Raw genomic sequence first — 21,846 nt, 5'->3', positions numbered from 1 at the left:
TCTGATGAAAATAGGGACATACTAAGGAAAAGTAGGACATTCCAGGATCAAATCAGAAACCAGGACAGCTTCTCTAAATCAGGGACATCCCTGGAAAATAGGGACACATGGAGGGTCTGGCTTGTATGTCACTCTGGGAGACTTTTCAGCTACAGTGGGGTAAAAATGCTTCAGATAAATAAATAAAAACCAACTTAGATGCAAAAGCAACCATGGTGAGTATGGGCAGGGCCGGATTTAGGTTTGATGAGGCCCTAAGCTACTGAAGTAATGGGGCCCTTTATATGTCCAGCTGTCCTTTGTCAACAACAAATTGTCGCTGTTTTTTGTGTTGAATATATGCTATATGGTAATTGATGGACCTAATAGGTATCTAAAGCCATTTGCACATAACAAAATATGTATTTTCTCAAAGTAATTGTTGAACTTATCTTATATTTTGGAAATGTACATCCAGTTGTTTTTTTCCTTTAATTTTTTTGGAGGCCCTCAAGAAAGTGGAGCCCTAAGCTATAGCTTGTTTATAGCTTATACATAAATCCGGCACTGAATATGGGCAGGAAGAAGGAAGTAATCAGGTTGGTTGGATATTACTGGACTTACGACTGTGTTTTCTGAATCTTTTCAAGATGCTCCTTCTGTTTAATATACTACTTGCTCAACTTCATGGGGAAAGGGTGTGTGGGAGAGGAGAGAGCAACAACATTCTATCACAATTAGATGCGGGGGGCAGAGGATAAAATGGGATCATGCTCAGTAAACTCCATTATGATTACTGCTTTCTAAATGCAGTAAATAAAGTCATTCTCAAAATAATTTAGGAGGTAATTATGTGCAAAGTCATCATTAAAGACTTCTCATTTTATTTACAGAACTTAGATATTTACTCATAAATGAAGCTTGACTTCTAGTGGTATGTGTTTGGTTTCACATGTCACATTGCTGGATCACTTGTGCTGGTAACAAGCAGATCACTGGGGATGTCTCTGTGGCAGTCTCTGGGAAAATCTGTGTAAAGCGTTTCTTGAATGGCAGGCCTCCCAGTTGTTTGAAGTTCAACAGCAGGGATCATTCAGTTTGTGACCTAAGAGGTTAATTCTGTTCCCAGTGTTTGCCAACTACCCGGAAGGGTCAATATGTTGTTTAGCAACCAGTCAAAGTGACATGACGTTCACTGAGGTAGGCAGTGCCCCATTTGGTTGCGTACTTCTGATGCAGTTTTCCCTGTGTGACTTTGGTTGAATGTCTTCTTGCTAGAGATGTAATCTGATTCTTAGTACTGGTTAAGACTACATTTCAGTGATCTCATCACACATACCATTTCACTTCAGTTTTCACTTAGTTATTTTAAACTATCCCTTATCTGCTCCTTTAGCTTTCTCAGAATAACATTATTGTTTATGTTTTTTATGCTGATTCCAGAACTGGCTGAAAACTCAGTAAGCCAATGAGCAATTACTGGCTTACTGAGTTTTCAGACAGTTCTGGAATCAGCATAAAAATTGAAAACATAATGTTATTCTGGTTGAAGATATGAAGTATATTGAAGTATGTAAGCCTCAGGGTTACTGTCTGTTCAAATGAGGTAGAGGAGGTGACAGATCTCCTTTCCCCAAGTTACTAGTCTTCGTCATTTTTTTCTTATCAGCTAACTTACATATTAACAGCTTATATTGTCAAGCAAGTAAGTGACCCACCACAGTCCCAAAAAAGCAGTTCACATTGTTCAAGGTGTAGGTTTCAGGGTGTGCTTATAATTCTGTCCCCCAACCCAATGACACACTTTGACCAGAAAACCAAACAAAATTAAATGCAATTGTATTTTTGCATGAATTAATAATGAGAAGTAATAAGCATAAACAGGATGAGACAAAAATTAACCAGTTGTTATAGTATTATTATTATAATAATAATAATGTAATATCACTTTTACAATATATATGCACCACTCTCATTTTAATATCCACAAAATACAAATAAAGCCTATTTTTTGCTACATTAATAAATATCATAGATTCACATTAAGATGTGAGCCTTTGACTGTACTTTTTCTGTGTGTCTGGCTAAGGGCAGAAAAGAGAGAGGAAAATCAACAATAACGCAGTGAATGTTAATGGTGATTAATGGCTAACATAATCGCCTCAGCAGTGAATCAATAGGGCAGAAGTTAAAGTGAATAGACATTTCAGCAGTACTCAGCAGACAGTTAAGATCAAACGATTATGACTGTAGCTGACTAAATCGTATGGAAACAAATGTCATATCTGAAAAATTCTAAAAGACAAGAGCAACTGGTATCAGACTCTGAAGAAAGTTGCTGCAAGCAAGACTCCTTTTGCAAAGAGAGCAGACAAACAATCTATGCGCCAGTTTGATGCTCAGTCCACTTACAGCAATTCCACCACCATCCCTAATTGTTTCTATATACAAGGCCTGAACTAAGAAAGACAAAAAGTCTCTGTTCCTTTCCCTTCAATTTTTATTCTGTTTTGGTCAGTAAGGTGTTACCTTGATTTCTCTCCCCATCTGTTAAGTGACTGCTAACATCTTCTATGACCTTTGCAGCAAGTCCTTCTGATCTAGAGACCCATCATTATCTGGATTGGAGACAATGTCCTTGGAATGTCCTCAGCAACATCTGGCAAAACACAGTACAATTAAAACAGTGATTAAGAAACAATAACCCCACCCACAACCCCAAAACAATAATTTCACATGCAATGCATCACACACATAGGGCTCATCCACAACAACAACTGCTCAGATATTGAAGAACGTGCAGCTGAGCTCATAGGCTCAGCTTTTGGAGTGACCAGAATGTAACTAACCTATCAATGGTACATCCCTGCCAAAAGATCTCCCCTTCATTCTGTTGTAGTTCAGGAGACCGCATCTCTGCAGGGCCTCCAGGTGTCACAATACACAATTATAGTAGCACATATCAGAGTGCAATCACTTCATGTTAGAGCAGGGGTGCCCAAACTTTTTTCAAAGAGGGCCAGATTTGATGAAGTGAACATGCGTGAGGGCCAACCAAAGTTGTGGGGGCTTTTTTTTATGATTGAAGTTGTTGAGGTAGGGTTGAGGGGGGGAAACCTTCCTGAAACCCTACAGAGCAGCTGCCAGTCAATGTAGGCAATAGCAAGTTAAATGGACAATAATTAGTCAACAGCCTTACTCAATACATTGCAGCTACCTATTTTCCTTTCAGAGAGGGGGCGGGGGGAGATACTTCAGCTTAGCCACTCCCGTACTCCACACAAAGAAAAGCAGCAAGAATGGTAAAGGCGGATGGACAGAGGATTTGGGGGATATGGCAAGGTGGGTGGGGAGATGGTTTAAGTCTACAAACAGCAAAAAACTGTGCCTACTGGGAAAGGGCATTGGAAAGGCTACCACAATTAAAGGCCAGGACATATGTCACAGCCACTGATATCTCTTTCCAGTCCTTTTACTTGTAGGTGGAAAAAGTCACTGTGGCACTAAAGATGTATTAGAGCAGCTCTGAAAGGCTGAAAAACACCTCTTAGTTCATCAATGCCAGACCCCCTCTGTGGAAATCTGCAATAATAAAAAGAATATTTAACTATGAAGAAGAATTGGATTCAATCACCCAGGCCCCCACTGGCAGTTATTTTAAAAAGAAATTAGAGCATCAATATTTGTAATTTAGAGTCACTTACATGCATACGATGAAACAATAAAAAAGAGGATTGTTTTGAGAACGTGTGATGCCTTGAGGGGTGAAAAACCATTTAAATTATTCAGATACAATTTGTCTTGTAAGCAAAATACAAATGGCATTTGCATTAATTTTCAACTGTTAAGCACTGCAGCTTTGGGGCTTGGCTGGAATGAATAACGTAAGCTGTATATCACCCTGCTCAGAGGAGATAGAAGCCAAAGTTTACCAGTGCGGTGCACTTGTATTCGGTGCATTGTAGTTCCAGAACAAAACACCAGAAAAAGTCAGTCCACTGTTAATCCTTGGGTGATAAATTGGTTTGGATAGCAACCATCCCACAAGATCCAATGAAAGAACCGCTGCCCAGAATCTAGAGCTTTGGGGGTGTTTTCTAGGCTACAGCAGGGAAAGCATAAAACTAGGCACAACCAAGTACATATCTAACATGCATCACATCACACATCAAACACACACACGCACACACACACACACACACACACACTGTGGTCCATAATATGGAGAAATGTATTATGGACTTAAAATACAATACAATATGCTGGAGAACATAAAACACTTACATCACTTGAATTATTATTTTTATTTCTTGCCTAATTATGAATTGAATTGGAAATTGTCAAAAAGCTATGACTGATTATGAACAATGGGTTGTTGGTTCCTCATTTTCAATGTTTATTTAGAAGTAGGTCAGCCCACTCAGTTCAATGGGTCCTGCTCCCAAGTAAGTGCATATGATTGCAACCTTAGCATGTTCAGCATATCTAAGACTGTGAGCCTATACACCAGGGGTCAGCAAGGTTTATCTTGCCTGGGCCGGATCAGTCCGACGGAGATCCCTCCATGGGCCAGATCATGCACATGCCTGCATTTTTCGGCATCTGCACATGCGGAGATGTGATTTTCAGCGCCACGGAAGCGAATCCCCTCGCCGTGCTGCACCAATTTAGCACAGCGCGTGAACTGGCAGCTCGGTTCGGGTGCAGCTCATGGGCCGGTCAAACAACCTCCGCGGGTCCTCCACAGAATTGCTGTGGGTGGTGATACTGGGCCCCATGAATAATTAACTACTGGGGATGTACTATCACCAACCTGACCAAAATGCCCAAGATGATCTTGAGGTAAGGAAGGAGCAATCCAAAAGAGGAAGTGCTGGAGTAATGGGTGGTTTCAGCTGCTCTCACATGGACAGTATAAATGTACACCCCAGTAACAACACAGAAGCAAACTTTCTAGGCACCCTAAATGACTGCACCCCAGAAGAGTTGGTCATGGAAACTATCAGAGGGACTGTGGGTCTAGACTTAATCTTCAGATATGCCCAGGTGTCAGGGACTGGGCAGAAGAGGAATGGTGGAGACCATTCCAGAGAGGAGGATACGGAGACAGTATAGATTTACAACAAGAGTTTGAGGGAGATAGCAGCTCAGAGGCAGATGAGGGGGAACGTTGGGAAGTCATTTGAGAACCAGAGCAACACCCAGCTGACACGTTGTCATTAGAAAGCATTTCAGACCCTCCATCCCCCAGAACCCGGCGAGCCTTGAAAGTAGGAGAGCAAAGAGCTCAGAGACAGAGGGCATGTAGCAGCATCCATAGAGGTGATGAATGAGGAAGTGGGAGAGATGGGGGGGGAATTCACCCGGGACAACACCATTATCCAAGAGGCTACGTTCTATAGCCTCTCTCTGTAAAGTTTGAAATAAGAAGGGACTGTAAGAAACTTTTCCTTGTCTTTATACTTTCCTAGGCAACCAGTTGGGAACCAATGACAGCATCCTGCCACCAGGATATGGTGGGAGATGTGAGAGATCTAGGGATAGCAATGAGCAGTGAGGTCGCCATGTTTGCTGATGGCACCAAATTGTTCAGTGTGGTTAATGCAACTCAATGGAAGCAAACATGAAGTGATTGGAGGGGGGTGGGGCTTCACCACCAGCAACAAGGTCTTGGTAACCACTGTTATCTTCTTCAGCGGGGTTGTTCCATGATAGATCACCATAAACTTTGGGACTGTTGAAAAATATACCAAAAAAATTAATGAATGTGACGCAAATCAGTGTGACTCTACTAGACCCAAAATTCTTAACCAATGTGGACTGAAGTCGCTTCTGGGGCCCCTCTGGGATTAGGAGCCCTGAAGCTGAAGCTTCATTAGTTTCATAGTAGATCTGCCTCTGTGCATTGTATGGATAAAGTGGACGAGATATGTTTTCCTCCCTCCCTCATACTAGAACTCAAGGCCTTCCAATCAAGTGGAATGTTGGAAGATTCAGAATAGACAAAACAAAGTACAGTGGTACCTCGGGTTACATACGCTTCAGGTTACATATGCTTCAGGTTACAGACTCCGCTAACCCAGAAATAGTGCTTCAGGTTAAGAACTTTGCTTCAGGATGAGAACAGAAATTGTGCTCCGGCGGCGCGGCAGCAGCAGGAGGCCCCATTAGCTAAAGTGGTGCTTCAGGTTAAGAACAGTTTCAGGTTAAGTACAGACCTCCGGAATGAATTAAGTACTTAACCCGAGGTACCACTTTACTTCTTCATGCAGTGCATAGCAGAAGTGGGGAACATTTTTCAAACCATGGGCATTATTCTCTTGAGGGCAACCTTCCAGGGGACACATCCCAGTGGTGGGTGGGGCTACAGTCAAAAGTGGATGAAATAATAGGTAATCTGTTCTTCCTCCCAGTGGTCAAGCAAATGCCTGTTGGAAACCCACAAAAGAGGTCCTGAGCGCAACAGCCATCTCTAGTAAATGTGCCCTCTGTGATGGTGTTACCATCATTGGTTAAGTGTGTGAACTTTTTGGCTAGGCATGTATCTTCTAATTAACAGTCCCATAGCTCTCAGCTCATGTCTGTGATTTGAGGACCTATTCAAATCTTTATTTTGCCAGAAGAACGCGTGTGTTGTTTCAAAGTGCTCATCATTACACAAAATAGCTTTGAGCTTAGAACTGTATCGATCAAGTCTAGCCTGCAAACACTAAACTGCTGTGAATATAGTATCCGTAGGGACATTAAAAAGAGCATCTGTAATCAATTGAAGTAAACCCTTTTATTGGTGATCGTACATTCTGCATACCAGAGCAGTCAGGAGCATGCAATCAGGGAAGGGCTGTCAAACCTTGCCAGGGATTCCAGGCCATAAAACAGGAATGGCAGAGCCTAAGGCTGGGGTACAACCTGGTGTTCTGCAATGGACCATGTATGCTCAGTCCACAAAGGACTCTTCAAAGGTAATGCAGTATGCATTTTAGTGCAGGTGGCCAGATGGACTGGAACTGTGTATTTTTATGCATATCCAACTTTCTTCCTTTTCCTGAATCCAGTGACTATTTAGATATTGCAAAAGAAAGAAAGAAAGAAAGAAAAAGAAAAGAAAAGAAAGAAAAACAGGGCAAAATAGGACACTGGTTTGCATTTGCTAATTTACATGCATTAGATGCAGATTTAGAAATAATTGCCAGAATTTAAATAGAAAAACAATACTTCACAGTGGGGAAGACTGTGAAGAGATGGCCTAAATGCTTGCTCCATCTGCTATCCATGCATGTACTGCTGAAGGACAGCTTCAAAAACCTGCTGTGTGGTCTTACGGTTCTTTATATCAAAATGGACTTGAACTAGATTATCCTTCAAACAGAGGATTCCTTCAAATAGAGGGCTGACAGCACTTTGAATAAAGGGCTGTTCTTTGTAATATAGGAGCTGTGATCACCCTAGAAGTGTTTCTGAGATTGTATTCTCTGCAACTTAATTTCTCCCTGCATTTTGAAATCCCAAATCACCTGGTTTTGTTTTCCCCAAAGAACCAGTTTTTTAAGGGATTGTTACATGGTGTGCCCCCACAAAGGGAAAAAAAAAACCCAATTCCAACATTAACCTCGTTCCAATAATCCTGCGTGTGTAGCTTCCCATTTCTTCAGTTGTTCTGTTACTTTTCTCCTTCTCTCCATTTCCAGTCTTCAGATGTGCATTGATAGTAGTACATGGCAGGGGGAAGCAATCCTTATGTCCACATGCCTTCATACACATTTGTAAAAGATTGGAGCAAACGAAACACATCCACAAGCACGCATGCACATCAATATTGAGTTTCTCCAGTGTTGTATCAATGCACACTTGCACTGGAAATTTAAAATGGTCGCTCACAAACCTAATGTACACATTTTTTGCAAATAATTTCTCCTAACAAATTAAATTATTGTATGTCCTTTCATGAATATTTGCGTTTTCATGCATCCTTTCTGCTAACAAATACACATTTTTGTCTGGGGGGGTGTTTGTTTTTGTTTGTTTTTTGCAGAGAACTCCACCACAAAATTTGGAGAAGCGTGAATATCAAAGGGTACTTGTGCTTTGGTCTGTGTATTGTTTCAAGTTAGGTTCATATTAAAATGCAAACTGGACCAAATATCTCTTTCCATCCCTACTTGTGCATAGCTAATATTTTTAGTAAATCACATTGAACTTACTGGGACTTTAATCTCTGTAAACATGCTAAGGATTTGGCTCCAAGGGTTTGATACCAATCCAGAGCTTGCTAAGCTAACAAACTAGTTGGCTGAAGGAATAAAAATGTATCTGCTGAACCTTTAACAAACCCTTTACGATCCCATCATCTTTCTGCACGACTGTTTGCCTCACTGAGTTTTGCAGAGCCTCATTACCATAAACCCCCATATTTTTAAAGCCCGTTTTTATTAAACCGTTTAGAATTTAACCAGGCAAATTCTGCTGAGTTATGTTTTCTAGGGATTGGTGACATTTTAAAAATTAAGGCAGTATATCTGAAGCTTGCCTGAATACCATAGAGACCCCCAAACACTGGAGCTTTTATAAAGGCTGCCTCCTAGTTTGCTGCCAGACCTCAGTACCAATAAAATAAAGGGGAATGAATGATGGCATGTCAGACTAGAATAGGTTTCCCCAACCTGGCACCTTCCCATTGTTTTGGACTACAACTCCCATAATCACCAGTCAGCATGGAAAATAGCCAGGGATGGTGGGAGTTGAAGTCCTAAACATCTGGATGGTATAAGTTGAGGAAGGCTGGGCTAGAAGAGAATTGGAGTTATGGGTATCTGCAAGAATTGTTCCAGGAGTGAGCAAGTCCAGACATTGAAAGTGGGGAGCAGACTAATTTCTCTGAAAAAAAGAGACAAGTACCTATACACTTTGTTTCATAGCTTCATACAAATGCTAGGAAGGTGGGAAACTGGTTCATCTGGGAGGGCAGGTATCTTCTCCCCCACCTCTTTATTGCTCACAAATATATCTTTACATCATAGCTTTACATCTTACAATTCTATATTTTCTTTACTTTCAGATTATATTTGTAATTGTTATTATCATAGATCGACAAATATTACTGTACACAAAAAAGAAAAAAGATGTAATTTTAAAATCATAATATTCTTCATAAAGGGACTTCCCTTCTCTTCCATTTTGTACTAATAAACTTATTGCCTATATTTGTCCATTGTCTTTTTATTTACAATATTTTCTTATCTATTAATTTTCCTTTTAAATTTGTTATCTACAGAAACTGCTCAAAGGCTGTTACCGTTTTCAAATTGCAGCAATTGCTCTTCAAGTATTCTTTAAAACAATTCCAATTTGAGACAAACTCCTGTTTGGATTTATCTTTAATTCTTTCTTATCAGGGAGGGCAGGGAGCCCATTCTAACTTTACATGTTGCACTTGAGTAAAGACACTCTGGTACAAAATATCTTGATGTGTGAAGGACTTGTGTGCAATATTTGCCATATTGTACTCCTTGGTTATGTTAAGTTCCTGCCCCAAATGACTTCCGCTGATCAGCAAAGCACAAACAAGTAAGGAAGTGAGCAAACTCTACCTGTTGAGACATCTGAATCAGCCATGCTCCTAAAAAAAGGCTTGGCAGGGACAGACCTTAGTAATATGACATTTCATGCCCTCCCCCAGCCCTCATGGCACAGGTTTAAGACAGGCTTTGGGAAGGAGGCATGAGGTTCTGCCAAGTCCTAGAGCCCTACCTCCTTCCCAAAGCCCACTAAGGGTTTGCCTGGTTTGGGGAAGGAGGCAGGAGCATTCCAGGACCCTGTCAGAGCCCTCATGCGTCCTCCCCAAAGCCAGTCAAGCACTTATTGGGCTTTGAGAAGGTGTCCTTCTCAGCAGCACACCCAGTGCGACCACACCACTTGCACAGCACTAAATCCTCCCTGGGTTTGGGCACAATTCTTTATGTTTGGATAGCTGAATTTTCACATAGTGGGGGAGTCTGTGTGTACAAACTCCCTCAGTCCTCAAAATAGGTGATTAGGAAATGACACAAACTACATAGCAGTTCCAAGTGTTTTTAAGGTATTCAGCCAGAGTTTTACACATGTGACCTTCATATTGACAAAGGTCCCAAGGCTATCTATTTCTTACTGTTAAACCCTTGTAAGGCACTGGTGCGGGGGGAGGTTGGAACCAGGAAGTCTGTAGGCCCAGGATAGGAGCCTCACTCAATGTGCAAGTGGCAGGAACTGCTGGACTGATCTCAACTGCACTGGGAGAGATACTACACTTCTAGCTCCACCAGAAACAAGCAGCACAAGAAGCACATTGGATCATATCTGGCCCTGTAATTTGACCTCAGCTTGGCTCATCAGCCTGGGGGACTTGTTGCTCTTAGGAGAAGATGAATTGCCATCTGTGGAACCATCTGTTGGTCTTCAGGTCACAGGACCAGACCAGCCATTAGGAATAGCTAGGCAATCACCTCGGGCAGAAGATACTGGAAAGCAGCAGCCATGGCAACCTTCAACCATTCCTCCTCAAATACCTCTGCTTATAGCAATGGTAGCCAAACATGGACTACAACTCCCATCATCCCTAGCCACTGGCCATTCTGGCTAGGGATGGAGGAAATTGGAATCCAACAACATCTGGGAGGGCACCATGTTGGCTTTACTTGACTTCCAGTAATGGAGTCCCCCTTGTATAATGGTTGGACCCAGCATTGCCATTGGGATATGAACTGCTCAGATGATGTTTTTATATATGGCTTTATATGCCAGGCATAAAACTTTGGATCTACCAGATTCAGGGTACTTCCAAGACTGCCACTGTTTTCATGTGGAATTCAATCTCATACACGCATAAGTCAGGTTGCACCGTTATAGTGGATTGGGAGGTCTTGTGAAAGCAACTGGAAAAATGCACCAGAAAATATGGCACAACACTTGCTTTGATGCAACATCATCTAACCTTCCCACAAACAAATCAGAATAAATGCTCAATAAACAGGTAGTCTAAAAGTGCCCTCAGGTAGTAAGGAATTTTGCTGGCAGCAAGTATGCATTGCAATCCAAGCAGACAAGCAAGAAAACGTGCAATTGAAAAGGGGCAAAATGGAGGCAGTGGCTCAGCTGATGACAACACCAGTGGCTACCAGCTACCTTGACAGCAGTTGTGCACTTCCACAGTGTGGGCAGAGCTGCACCCTGCCTCCACCCATCCCACAATGTACAATGTCTCTGCAGTCTCATTCCATCTCCGTATTTGAAGCTTAAAATGGGGATGCACAAATCTGTCATTTTGGTTTCTCGTTGTTCCAGTCTTAAATTCAGTTCACATTTTCACATCACTTTGCACGGAAACAATACCATGGAAATTCAGCATCATTTTAGTATGCATTTTCTAATTTGTTTTGCACACTTCATCCTAGTATATGCACTTTTGTACACAATACTTGGCTAGAGAACTGCATTGCAAAATTCAGAGAAGTATGAATTTTTAAGGATGGCTGTGTTTTTGTCAGTATATTGTGCTACAAAGTGAATTTAATTTCTTCCCCCATTCCTAGCTTGAATATGATGGGGGGCGTGTCTGTAACTCAGTTCCTCATTTAAACAGCAAAAGGAATTTGATCTGATTATGGTGTCCTGCTGTAAAACAGCTGTAATTTATTTTGCATCTCTTCTTGAACTTTGTGGGCCAATCTGCACTCAGCCCAGGAAATTACAGTTGTGAAAGGCCAACTTTATCACTGTCATGCCTATTTCACTGTCATCATTTAGGGCTTAATGGAGCAAAAAGTAAGAACTGTGGAATTTAGCAAGGCTGTTTGACTGACTAAAGATAATCATCACATAGATTTCAGTTTTACCTCATGTTAACCAGCAGTGCAGAGATTGTGCTTGTCTTTAATTATGTGCTTGATGAATTTATCAATATAGTTTAAAAGACACATCAACTTTTTAAAAACTCATTCTGAAAATTATATCAGAGTACTGCATGTGCTTTCTATTGAGAATTGTGTGTGTGTGAGAGAGAGAGAGAGAGAGAGCACATATGTGCATGTTTATGATTGCCGCATCAGTTAAATAATTCACTTGAGCATCTTTTTGATGACTATTATACTGGTAAATGAAAAATGAAGAACAAAGATGTAGAGAGATGAATATGAGGCATAAAAGATACGTGAGCCAGCTAGCACAATGGACTTCATATATAGAAACAGTGCAAAACAGTTAAGTCGGTGTTCAAAAATGTTCTTCAAACCCATCACAATTTCATTGTGTTATACAAGGTCTAAGAATAGAATCTTCTGGGGACCTGCACTCTTTGCTTCGTAAATTAGAATGGAACAGGCACAGATGGTTCTTATGTCACTCATCTGAGTGTCCCAGAGCATCAAAAACCTACCTTGTTTTACTCTGCTGCTGAATTGTCCCAGTTCTGAAGATGGGGGCAAACTTGGGGCATGAGAATTCTTGCTGCCTAAGAAGATAAACTGCAACCTGAAGGAGGTGGACCCATGTCACAAACAAGCCAAGGATAGAAAAGCTGTAGGCCATGGGGTTTGTAAGGGGCAGAGATATGGGAAAGGATGGCAAGGATTTTATGGATGGAGCCACACCTCAGTGACAGAGCACATGTGCTACATGAAGGGATGGGTGAATCTATCAGTTTCAGTTTCTCTCAGTTTTTCATTGTTCCAATCTTAAATTCAGTTCTCCACATCACTTTGTTTGGGGAAAGATGGAATTATTTCCTCATGAAAATTCACCAGCAAACCAATTTTCCCTAACGCAATGCATTATTGTATGTTATTTTCACAAATATGTGCATTTTAATGAACAATTTATCCTAGAATATGTGTTTTTGTACATATGGAGAACTGGTTGGAGAATTGCACTGCAATATCTGAATAAGTGCAGATTTCAGAGGATGTCTGTGTTATCCAATCTGTTAAGGTTATCATTAATCCTGATTCTGTCTTCAGTGGTATTGCCTACCCCTCCCAGTTTGATGCCACCTGCGAATTTGATGAGCATCCCCTCAATTCCCTCATCCAAATCATTCAAAAATATGTTGAACAACAATGAGCCCAGGACAGAGTGCTGTGACACTCCACCTATCCCTTTATCCCAGGAGGAAGAGGAACCATTAGTGAGCACTTTCTGAGTTCAGTGAGCCAATCAGCTGTAAATCCACCTAAGAGTTATCTTGTCCAATCCACATTTTACCAGCTTCTCCACAAGAGTATCATAGGTGATTTTTGTCCCATGCTGGGTTTTAGTCATTACACTCCTTTTCTAAGGGTTCATAAAACAACTGTTCTAAGACCTTTCTTGGTATTGATGTCAAGCTCACCAGTCAGTAGTTACCTGGGTCTTCTTTCCCCCACTTTTTGAAGATAGGAACAATATTTGCCCACTTCCAGTCCACAGGGACCTCACCTATCGTCATGGCTTGTTCCACATCTGGTAGCTATAGTTTCCTGATTTGTATGGAACATTTCTGAGGAGGGGGCTATGGATATGGGTACAAAGTTTGTTCAGGTTTCATGTCTGAACTGGGCAAGGAGTTAGACTGGAATCGTTCTCCCTATAAATGTGGAAGCTGGAAATGATGCAGAGAATTTAACTAGTTATTGATGATTGGAGCCTGAATTCACCCATGACAAGACAAGACAGGACATGCAGCATCCTCCATCCAGCTGTTTTCAGTACAATTTGGTTCCCCAACCCAACACCCCAATTTTCTGTAATATGTTGCAACCCTATGCATGCTTATTTGGAATTAAGCTCTTTTGAACAAAGTTATCTGTAATACTGTCTTAGAATAAAATGCTCTATTAAGAGATCTGCCAGTTAAACTGTCAGCACAAGCCTTCAACACCGATCTGTTCTTTATAAGAACATTTCCAAGACAACACAATGACAAGATAGAACAAGACATGATAGCTAAGGCCATGGAATTGCACCACCAAGTGGCTGGTGGTGCCCCTTATATAATCATTAGGGATCCAACTTTCTAAACAATCCTGTGTAAGATTGGACTGCAAGACAGGCCTATCATTATCATGTTCAAACTAGGCTGCATATACACTATAGCTTTAAAGCACAGTCAAAGCACATTTCCCCTCCCCGACATAAGAGTAAGAGTAAGAATGGGAACTATACTTTACCCCTTCCAGAGCTGCAATTCCCATGACCCTTAAAAACAAGCTTTCCAGGCGCAATTCAAACCGCTGGTTCTTACCTTAAACGGCTCAGGACTGCAATACCTCAAGGACCACCTCCTTCCATATCCACTGATTCAGACCCTGCAATCATTAGAGGCCTTCTATGAGAAGTCTGAAGGGTGGCAACACAAGAAAGGGGTCTTTATCTGCAATGGCTCCCTGTTCGGGGAATGCTCTCCCCAGGGAGGCTCACCTGGCACCTATATGCCAGGTGAAAACATTGCTCTTCAATCAGGCCTTTGGCTGGTTAACACTCTTAAAAATGTATTTGTGGGAAAGGGGTTATTGATATGTTTTTGTTTTATGTATGTATTTTGTATTTTCATTTTGTATTTTTATGGTGTGAACTGTCCCATAATCTTTGGATGAAGGGCAGTATACAAATGTTAATAATAATAATAATAATAATACAGTTCCCAGGATTTGAGATGTGTGTGCTTTGAATGTGCTTGAAAAATGCAGTGTACATTCAGCACAGACTTTGGACCTCTGATTTGACCACCAAATCAACTTATTCTCCAGTGAGCTTTAAGAATGATCACAGAGCAATTTCCCACAGAATGATTAAGAATTCTCAAGCTGTGGGTTTTATTTTACCAGGATTGTAATACCAACATAGACCAGATTGTTCCGTCCTTTCCTTCTAAATTATATACTGTAAGGAAACTTATTTCCCTGTCCTTGTCTATATGGAAAGTAATCTACAATGATAGATGCCTTCAGGTACACAGACCCAGTGTCAGGTTGTGTGGCAACTTAAAACATTTAAAAGCTCAACACCATTTCCAATTTACTCTGAACCAGTTCCATGCTAGGCAGGAGGAGGGTGATAAATAATTTCTCATGGATCAAACGTTTGGTAAGGAAGAGGAAAACATTATATCATCTGGGCAGTATCTCAGCACAGTAGTTTGTTCTTGTTGGCCATAGAGGTCTGAAGATTATTTAGTGTGCAAGAGAGATGGACTCCTTCAAAGAAAACAAGTAGAGCAGTGGAGATTAAATACCATTAATCCTTATTTGATCTACTAATTATGGTGCCATCCCTTATTTAGATCTTGATTACAGTTAATGGTTTCTCTCTCTCTTGCATGATGCCCTCAGTATATTTTGAGTCTGATTAGGGCTAAGTTGAAACAAGCAGCTCGTTTTCACTTTTGCTCAGTGTGATAATTGGGCTTGTTTTAGAGAAAGACACACACACACAGAGAGACATGGAGACATAGAGATATATAAATAAAAATACATATTTGTGCCCCTTTTCAAAAGTTTAAGAGGAGCATTGCTGGACCAGACAAAGTATCCCATCTAGTCCAGCATCCTGTTTCCACAGGTGGCAACTAGTTGCCTATATGGGAAGCCCACAAGCAGGATCTGAGCACAACAGCACTCGATTCCCAGCAACTGGTATTTCTTTTGGCACCCAAGACAGAAAATCCCAGGAGCCTTTTACCCTGGCAGTAGAAATACAATAGCAATACATGAAATAAATGAGCATTCACTGCCCTTTTCTGACACCCAGCATTACCTGCCTAAGGCAACTGTCTCACTCTATCTAATGGTCAGGCCAGAACCAACACTGACTATAACTAGATGCTATGGAACATGCCATCTCCTACATTCTCTATCATAACACCAGTTATTGGGGGGACAACTTATGGGACTTGCATGCCAATGGTGGGCAGCACTAGAGGCACTGGAGGCAACAGGGATTACTCTTACCTTTGTACACTAAAAGTTAAGAGGTGTCTACATACCCCCGCAAACCTGTATCCATTTCTCCATATTTTATCCAGGCATTGTCATGGTTCTCCACGGTTGCTCCTAACTAACGGTTAGTGCAATATATAGATTGTACAGACTTTGACTCAAATGTTTATTATTTGTACTCCAAGATTTTCCAGGCTGCATCAATGCATCAAGCGCCGTTATGAGAACTCATTGCCTTAGCTTCACATAGGAATGTCATTACAGAATTAAGATTTAAGGTAATGCCCTCAGCCTTTTTACTCCCAGAACAGTGTTTTTGTGTGTCTTGTAAAATGTTTAAAGAGAATATTGTTCATTATGTTTTTCAATATCTACTTTATTCTGAGTAAGTTCTTCTTCTTCCTCTTCTTCTGTCATTGCTGATTTTGTTGTTGTTGTTGTTTAATATGAAAACTATATTACTTTGCACGTTTCCTTATTTGCGCCTGCAACTGGGAATTTAGGTTCCTTTTGGCTTGGAGCTAAACAATAACATTACTACAATTACATTGGACATCTATCAAAAACCATCACATTTCTGTAAAAGATGCTTAGCTGGTTTCCAGTTTGAAATTTGCCAAACAAGTGCTCACAACCTGCACTATTGTTTCTAACCAGGTGTTAGTAGGAGAGAGAAGAAAAGAGAGATGCAAATTCTGTCAGTAAAACAGTTTGAACAGATTAATCTTTGTTATTAGAGAATGCTTGATTACAAATCAAGATAAGGCAGTGTAGCAGTATATATTGTTCTTCAGGAGCATGCAGAAGTTTTTCTTGCTGAAATCAGGAGCATGCCTTCGGTTTTCCATTCTTGTGTCAGCAGCATACAGTGACTGAATGTGGAAGGCACTCTGCACCACCAAGACCACTTAAGCCTCAAGTGACAGCAAAGGACCCCGAAGGACCCCCAAGCTATGCACCTACTCCTTCAGAGGAACTGTAGCCCCATCAAAAGCAGGCAAATGAAAAGAGGCATAGAAATTATTCTAATAATCAAAAAGAAAGAAAGATGAGCACATCCAAATAATCAATAAACAGTGAAATTGAGAGTCTCCTCATGAACACTGCACAATATTGTATGAAAACCTATATGATTTGTTGCTTGGTCTTACATGTTTATTTATGGGGATCGATAGCTATAATATAACCTGAGCATTCCTTAGCAGGCTGCAATCCATCAATCTCTCTCTTTCTCTTCATTAACACAGAGAAGGAGCAAACGTGTTGCTTTTGCACGTATGCTGTCATAAGGCTCTACTACAGGATCCATTTGTTCTCTACAGACTGACAGTGCTCTCCTGCCTTGACACTTGCTGGACCGCAGGCAATGGCAATACCTCCCTGCCAATCTTTATTCTTGACTGCTAATAGCAATGTCATCAGCAGGGACAATTTTCTTTTCTTTTTTTAAAAGTGACAATGGGAAACACTAAGAGGGCACAAACCAAGGATGCTGTTCAGAAGTGGTCTGAGGCCCCCAAGCCCTATGTATGTAAGAAGGCATCATTTTCTGTTTTGTCCTGTGCTCATTGCACACTGCACTGTTTCTGTTTCACTGCACTTTGTTTTCTGCCAAAAACAACATTATACATCTCTCTGTCTGATGTGGTGTATGTAGTTTATGTCATTAACTATGGAAATCACATTGATGTTACATCATTTCACCCCATTCATTTCAATGCAGAGGAAACACAGTACAAATGGAGGGGAGCACCATTTACATATTGTTTACACTCTGAAAGCAACAACAATGGTGCACTCTGATCATATTCACTGGATTGATTTCCCTTCTGGAAAGAAGAAGAAGAAGAAGAAGAAGAAGGAGGAGGAGGAGGAGGAGGAGGAGGACAACAACAACAATTTATTATCTATACCCCGCCCATCTGGTTGGGTTTCCCCAGCCACTCTGGGCGGCTCCCAACAAAATATTAAAAACACGATAAAACATCAAACATTAAAAATTTCCCTAAACAGGGCTACCTTCATATGTCTTCTAAAAGTCAGGTAGTTGTTTATTTCCTTGACATCTGGTGGGAGGGCGTTCCACAGAGCAGGCGCCACTACTGAGAAAGCCCTCTGCCTGGTTCCCTGTAACCTGACATCTCACAGCGAGGGAACCACCAGAAGGCCCTTGGAGCTGGACCTCAGTGTTCAGGCTGAACGATGTGGGTGGAGACATGGGATGAATAGGCAAGCACTGGCAATTTCTGTTCCCATTTTTGTTTTTATCGGAATCTTCTGACGTTCCTAGCAAACCACGAGTGCTTTCTTCTGGGACCCAGTTCTCCTGTCCTTTCCTCTCCTTTTAAAACCTTTTCATTAAGAAAGCAAATAAACTTTGTTTACAAGACAGCTGTGCATGGTGCAAAGTGCTGTAACAGTAAGACCTTAGCCACCCACTATCTTGATATGCCCGGAGGCACTCTATACATTGATGCTGATTTGGGCCCCTGACCCAAAGTGACCTTCCAAAGGCTTATGAAGATAAGCTGAGCCCTGTTGGATCAGATCAAAGGTCTGCCTAGTTCATCATTTTGTTCCACACAGTGGTCAGCCAGCCAGGGCTACCTCTCAACCTGCCTCCCAACAAATGGGGCACACTATTCCTGGATTTGGAGATTCAGTTTAGCTACCCTTGCTAATAGCCATCAAAAGACCTGTCTGTTTTTCTATGTCAGGGGTAGTCAAGCTTTTTAAACCTACCGCCCGCCCACTAATGCATCTTTCTTGATGGTAAAATTTCCTTACCGCCCACCAGTGTTCGATGGAAAGAGGATTCAGGTTGTGCCGTAGAACCCCCTACCACCTACCTAGAATCCTGAAACACCCACTAGTGAGTGGTAGGGACCATAGCTGTCAACTTTCAGATTTGAAAATAAGGGATCAGCAGCATAGCTGTCAACTTTTGGATTTGAAAATAAGGGATCAGCAGCCTCACCTGTCCCGGAGACAGTCTACGGGATATCTAACAATCCGTGATAGCAGCAGGAAGCAGCGGGAAATGGCGCTGAAATAAGGGAATTTCCCACAAAGAAAGGGAAGGTTGACAGCTATGGTAGGGACCAGGTTGACAACCCCTGGTCTATGTATTGTCTAGCTCTCCTTTAAAGGGGGTTTAAAAGCCTGTTGCACTCACAGAGCTCATTCATTCATTCATTCATTCATTCATTCATTCAATTTATCAGTTGCCCAGCAGCAATAGTTCTCAGGGCAATGCACAAAATAAAACAGGTTAAAAATTACAATTTCAGTAAAACAAGAATTAATAGCAGGGCAGGGCAACTAAAACAATAAGAGAATCAACAGCAGAAACATAGGGAGTAGAATTTCACAGCAAGAATCAATTAATACAGTCAGTCAAAGGGGTATATCCCTCAGAACTACAGGTGGGCTAAAACTACAACACATTACAAATATCTTTAAAAGAGGGGGTATCCTATTAATCTGAAGGTTTCCTCCCCATATTTTTCAGACATAAAATGTTAAAATAATGCCCCAGGGATGGATGGATGGATGGATGATGTGAGAGCCTGTGTGGTGTAGTGGTTAGAGCGTTTGACTAGAACCTGGGAGATCAGGGTTCAAATCCCCACTCAGCCATGGAGCTCACTGGGTGGCCTTGGGCCAGTCACTCTCTCTCAGCCTAGCCTACCTCACAGGGTTGTTGTGGAGATTAAATGAGGAGGGGGAGAACCACATATGCCACATTGAGCACCTCAGAGAAAGGAGTGGGATATTAAATAGATAATAATAATTAATATTAATATTTATTCCAGGCTATGAAATAAGGGTGGAGAAATGGAACAATTGATAATTATAGAGATAAATATTGTCTCCAGTTATTGTGGGTTGGAGCCTCTTCTTCTGGGCCTACAAAGTAAGTAACCTTGCTTTGTATAAGTGGTTCCCAAACATGAGACCACTTTAAAATTGCTGTTGGTCTTGGTGGCCCACTTAATGATTTTTCTGCCAGTTGTAGCACCTTGTAGTAAATACACTGTGCTAGAAGCTGTGTGATTTTTAGTTTTAACTGGACTTTAAACAAAATGGCTTTAATTGGACTTTGAAAAAAATGTGCAATTAATTGTTATTGTTTTCAGTTTTATAGTGTTATTATCTTCCTTTGTGGGTTCTGCAAACCGCTATTCTGAACAATGCTTTTTATGTGGTATGGTAGAGGGCACTGGGGGTAAGTTTATGGAACAAAGGGAGCGATGGTCCAAAAGAATTTGGGAACTATTATTCTAAAGTGACTCTAGAGATAGCAACCATTTTGTGCAGGTTCTGCTCCCAGTCAGCCCCCTGCATGTCGGTGGAGCATGTAAAAATGCACCCTGCCCCGTTCCGCCCCCAATCTTCCTTCCTCTGGGTCTAAAAGGACCCGTGCATCAGCAATCATGGGCCATTTGGATGTGCCTAAAATGGTCGCCACCTGTACTTTAGGCTTCTTTGGGAGGAAGCAATTAAGTAATAGCAATAATTCCCTTTTCCCTTACATTTGAATTTTGAATGTATCCAATATGCTGAAACTCACATCTCTCCAGTTACAGATGGGTAGCCGTGTTGGTCTGCCATAGTCGAAGTAAAAAATTCTTTCCTGTAGCACCTTAAAGACCAACTAAGTTAGTTCTTGGTATAAGCTTTCGTGTGCATGCACACTTCTTCAGATACACTGAAACAGAAGTTACCAGATCCTTCTATATATCCTTCTCAATATATAGAAGGATCTGGTAACTTCTGTTTCAGTGTATCTGAAGAAGTGTGCATGCACACGAAAGCTTATACCAAGAACTAACTTAGTTGGTCTTTAAGGTGCTACAGGAAAGAATTTTTTATCACATCTCTCCATCTACTAAAAATTTCCTCGTCCCTACTTACAATCTCAAATGGCACACAAAAATGAAACCCCCAAAATCTGAAGCAACAAACTATCAAAATTTAGATAGGGAAAGATAGGGAAGACTGAAAAAAGGTCAGCTCTCCCCACAAGATCTCAGGCTTCAAATGCAACCCCTTTCCCTCTTTGTTTGATTGTGCAGAAGGTAAAATTAGATGTGTGGATCTAACCTGTCAATAAAATACAGCTCAGAGTTTGCTGGCTGCAGAGGGCCCCGAAGGTATTTGTAACCACAGACTACAATATGACAATTCTTACTGTGTGACTTCCCAGTTTAATAATTTGAGCTGAAGATCTGATTGTTACCACCAGTTCAGAAAGAATTGCCAGACAAAAAGCCCCCACCTCTCTCTCTCTCTCTCTCTCTCTCTCTCTCTCTCTCTCTCTCTGCAGTAATTAAGGAGATAATGCAACCGAGGCCTTACCCTACTCTACGTCAGTCCCAAACCACAGAGTATCTGGAGCTCTGCAATTCAAAGTCAGTCCTTCCTGAATGAAGAGCGTTCACTCCTGGGAAGCATAAAAGAGAGTGCAGAGGGTTCAGAAGAATAGAATAGCTTTGGCTGCCTGCTTTTTGCCTATATATAAAGTTAAACAGCAGTTCAAGTGCCATCTCTTAACACAGGGATAGAAAACTTCGGGCCTGGGTCCCAAATGTGGCCCTCCAAGCCTCTCTATCTGACCCTCTGGACTCTCTCTGGCCACATCCCTCACCAGCCCTGCTTTGTACCCACCTCTAGTGTTTTTGCTTGGCCCTTGAATGTTGATACTGCCTCTTACTTGCCTGCTAGGTTCCCACACCTGGCTTAGCAGCTCATCCAAAGCCCAGCTGCTGCACCTGGCTTCTCTTCCCCAGACTTCCAGTTTAGGGGAAGGAGAGGCTGTTCTACCGCAGAGAAATGTCATATTTCAGGGCAGGTAAGAGCAGCCCCAATGTTGTCATTTTGCACTATTTGAAGTAGGTCTCTTTAACAGTCCTTCTGGATCAAA

The 21,846-nt window shown here is 41.4% G+C and overlaps 1 protein-coding gene across 4 annotated transcripts in view; it reads right to left on the bottom strand.

Annotated features, from left to right (window-relative positions):
• Positions 1-2,457: 2,457 nt before the first annotated feature.
• LOC308468051 (centrobin-like) overlaps positions 2,458-21,846 on the bottom strand; it is an 82,672-nt gene continuing 63,283 nt past the window's right edge. For 2 of the 4 annotated variants that reach the window (XM_080990005.1, XM_080990006.1), the window contains one exon: positions 2,458-2,638. Coding sequence is in view for 1 of the 4 variants with exons in the window: in XM_080990006.1 (XP_080846132.1) it covers positions 2,629-2,638 (10 nt within the window). In the remaining 3 variants the exon portion in view is untranslated. Of the gene's footprint in view, positions 2,639-3,396; positions 3,562-21,281; positions 21,367-21,846 lie in introns of all 4 variants that reach the window. The other 2 variants (XM_080990003.1, XM_080990004.1) reach the window with 2 other exon arrangements.

Source organism: Podarcis pityusensis (assembly GCF_964106645.2).
Source record: "Podarcis pityusensis genome assembly, chromosome: Z".
NCBI classification, from domain to species: Eukaryota; Metazoa; Chordata; class Lepidosauria; order Squamata; family Lacertidae; genus Podarcis; species Podarcis pityusensis.
The sequence above is the reverse complement of the archived record's forward strand: the minus strand, read 5'-3'. Positions and strand labels throughout refer to the sequence as shown.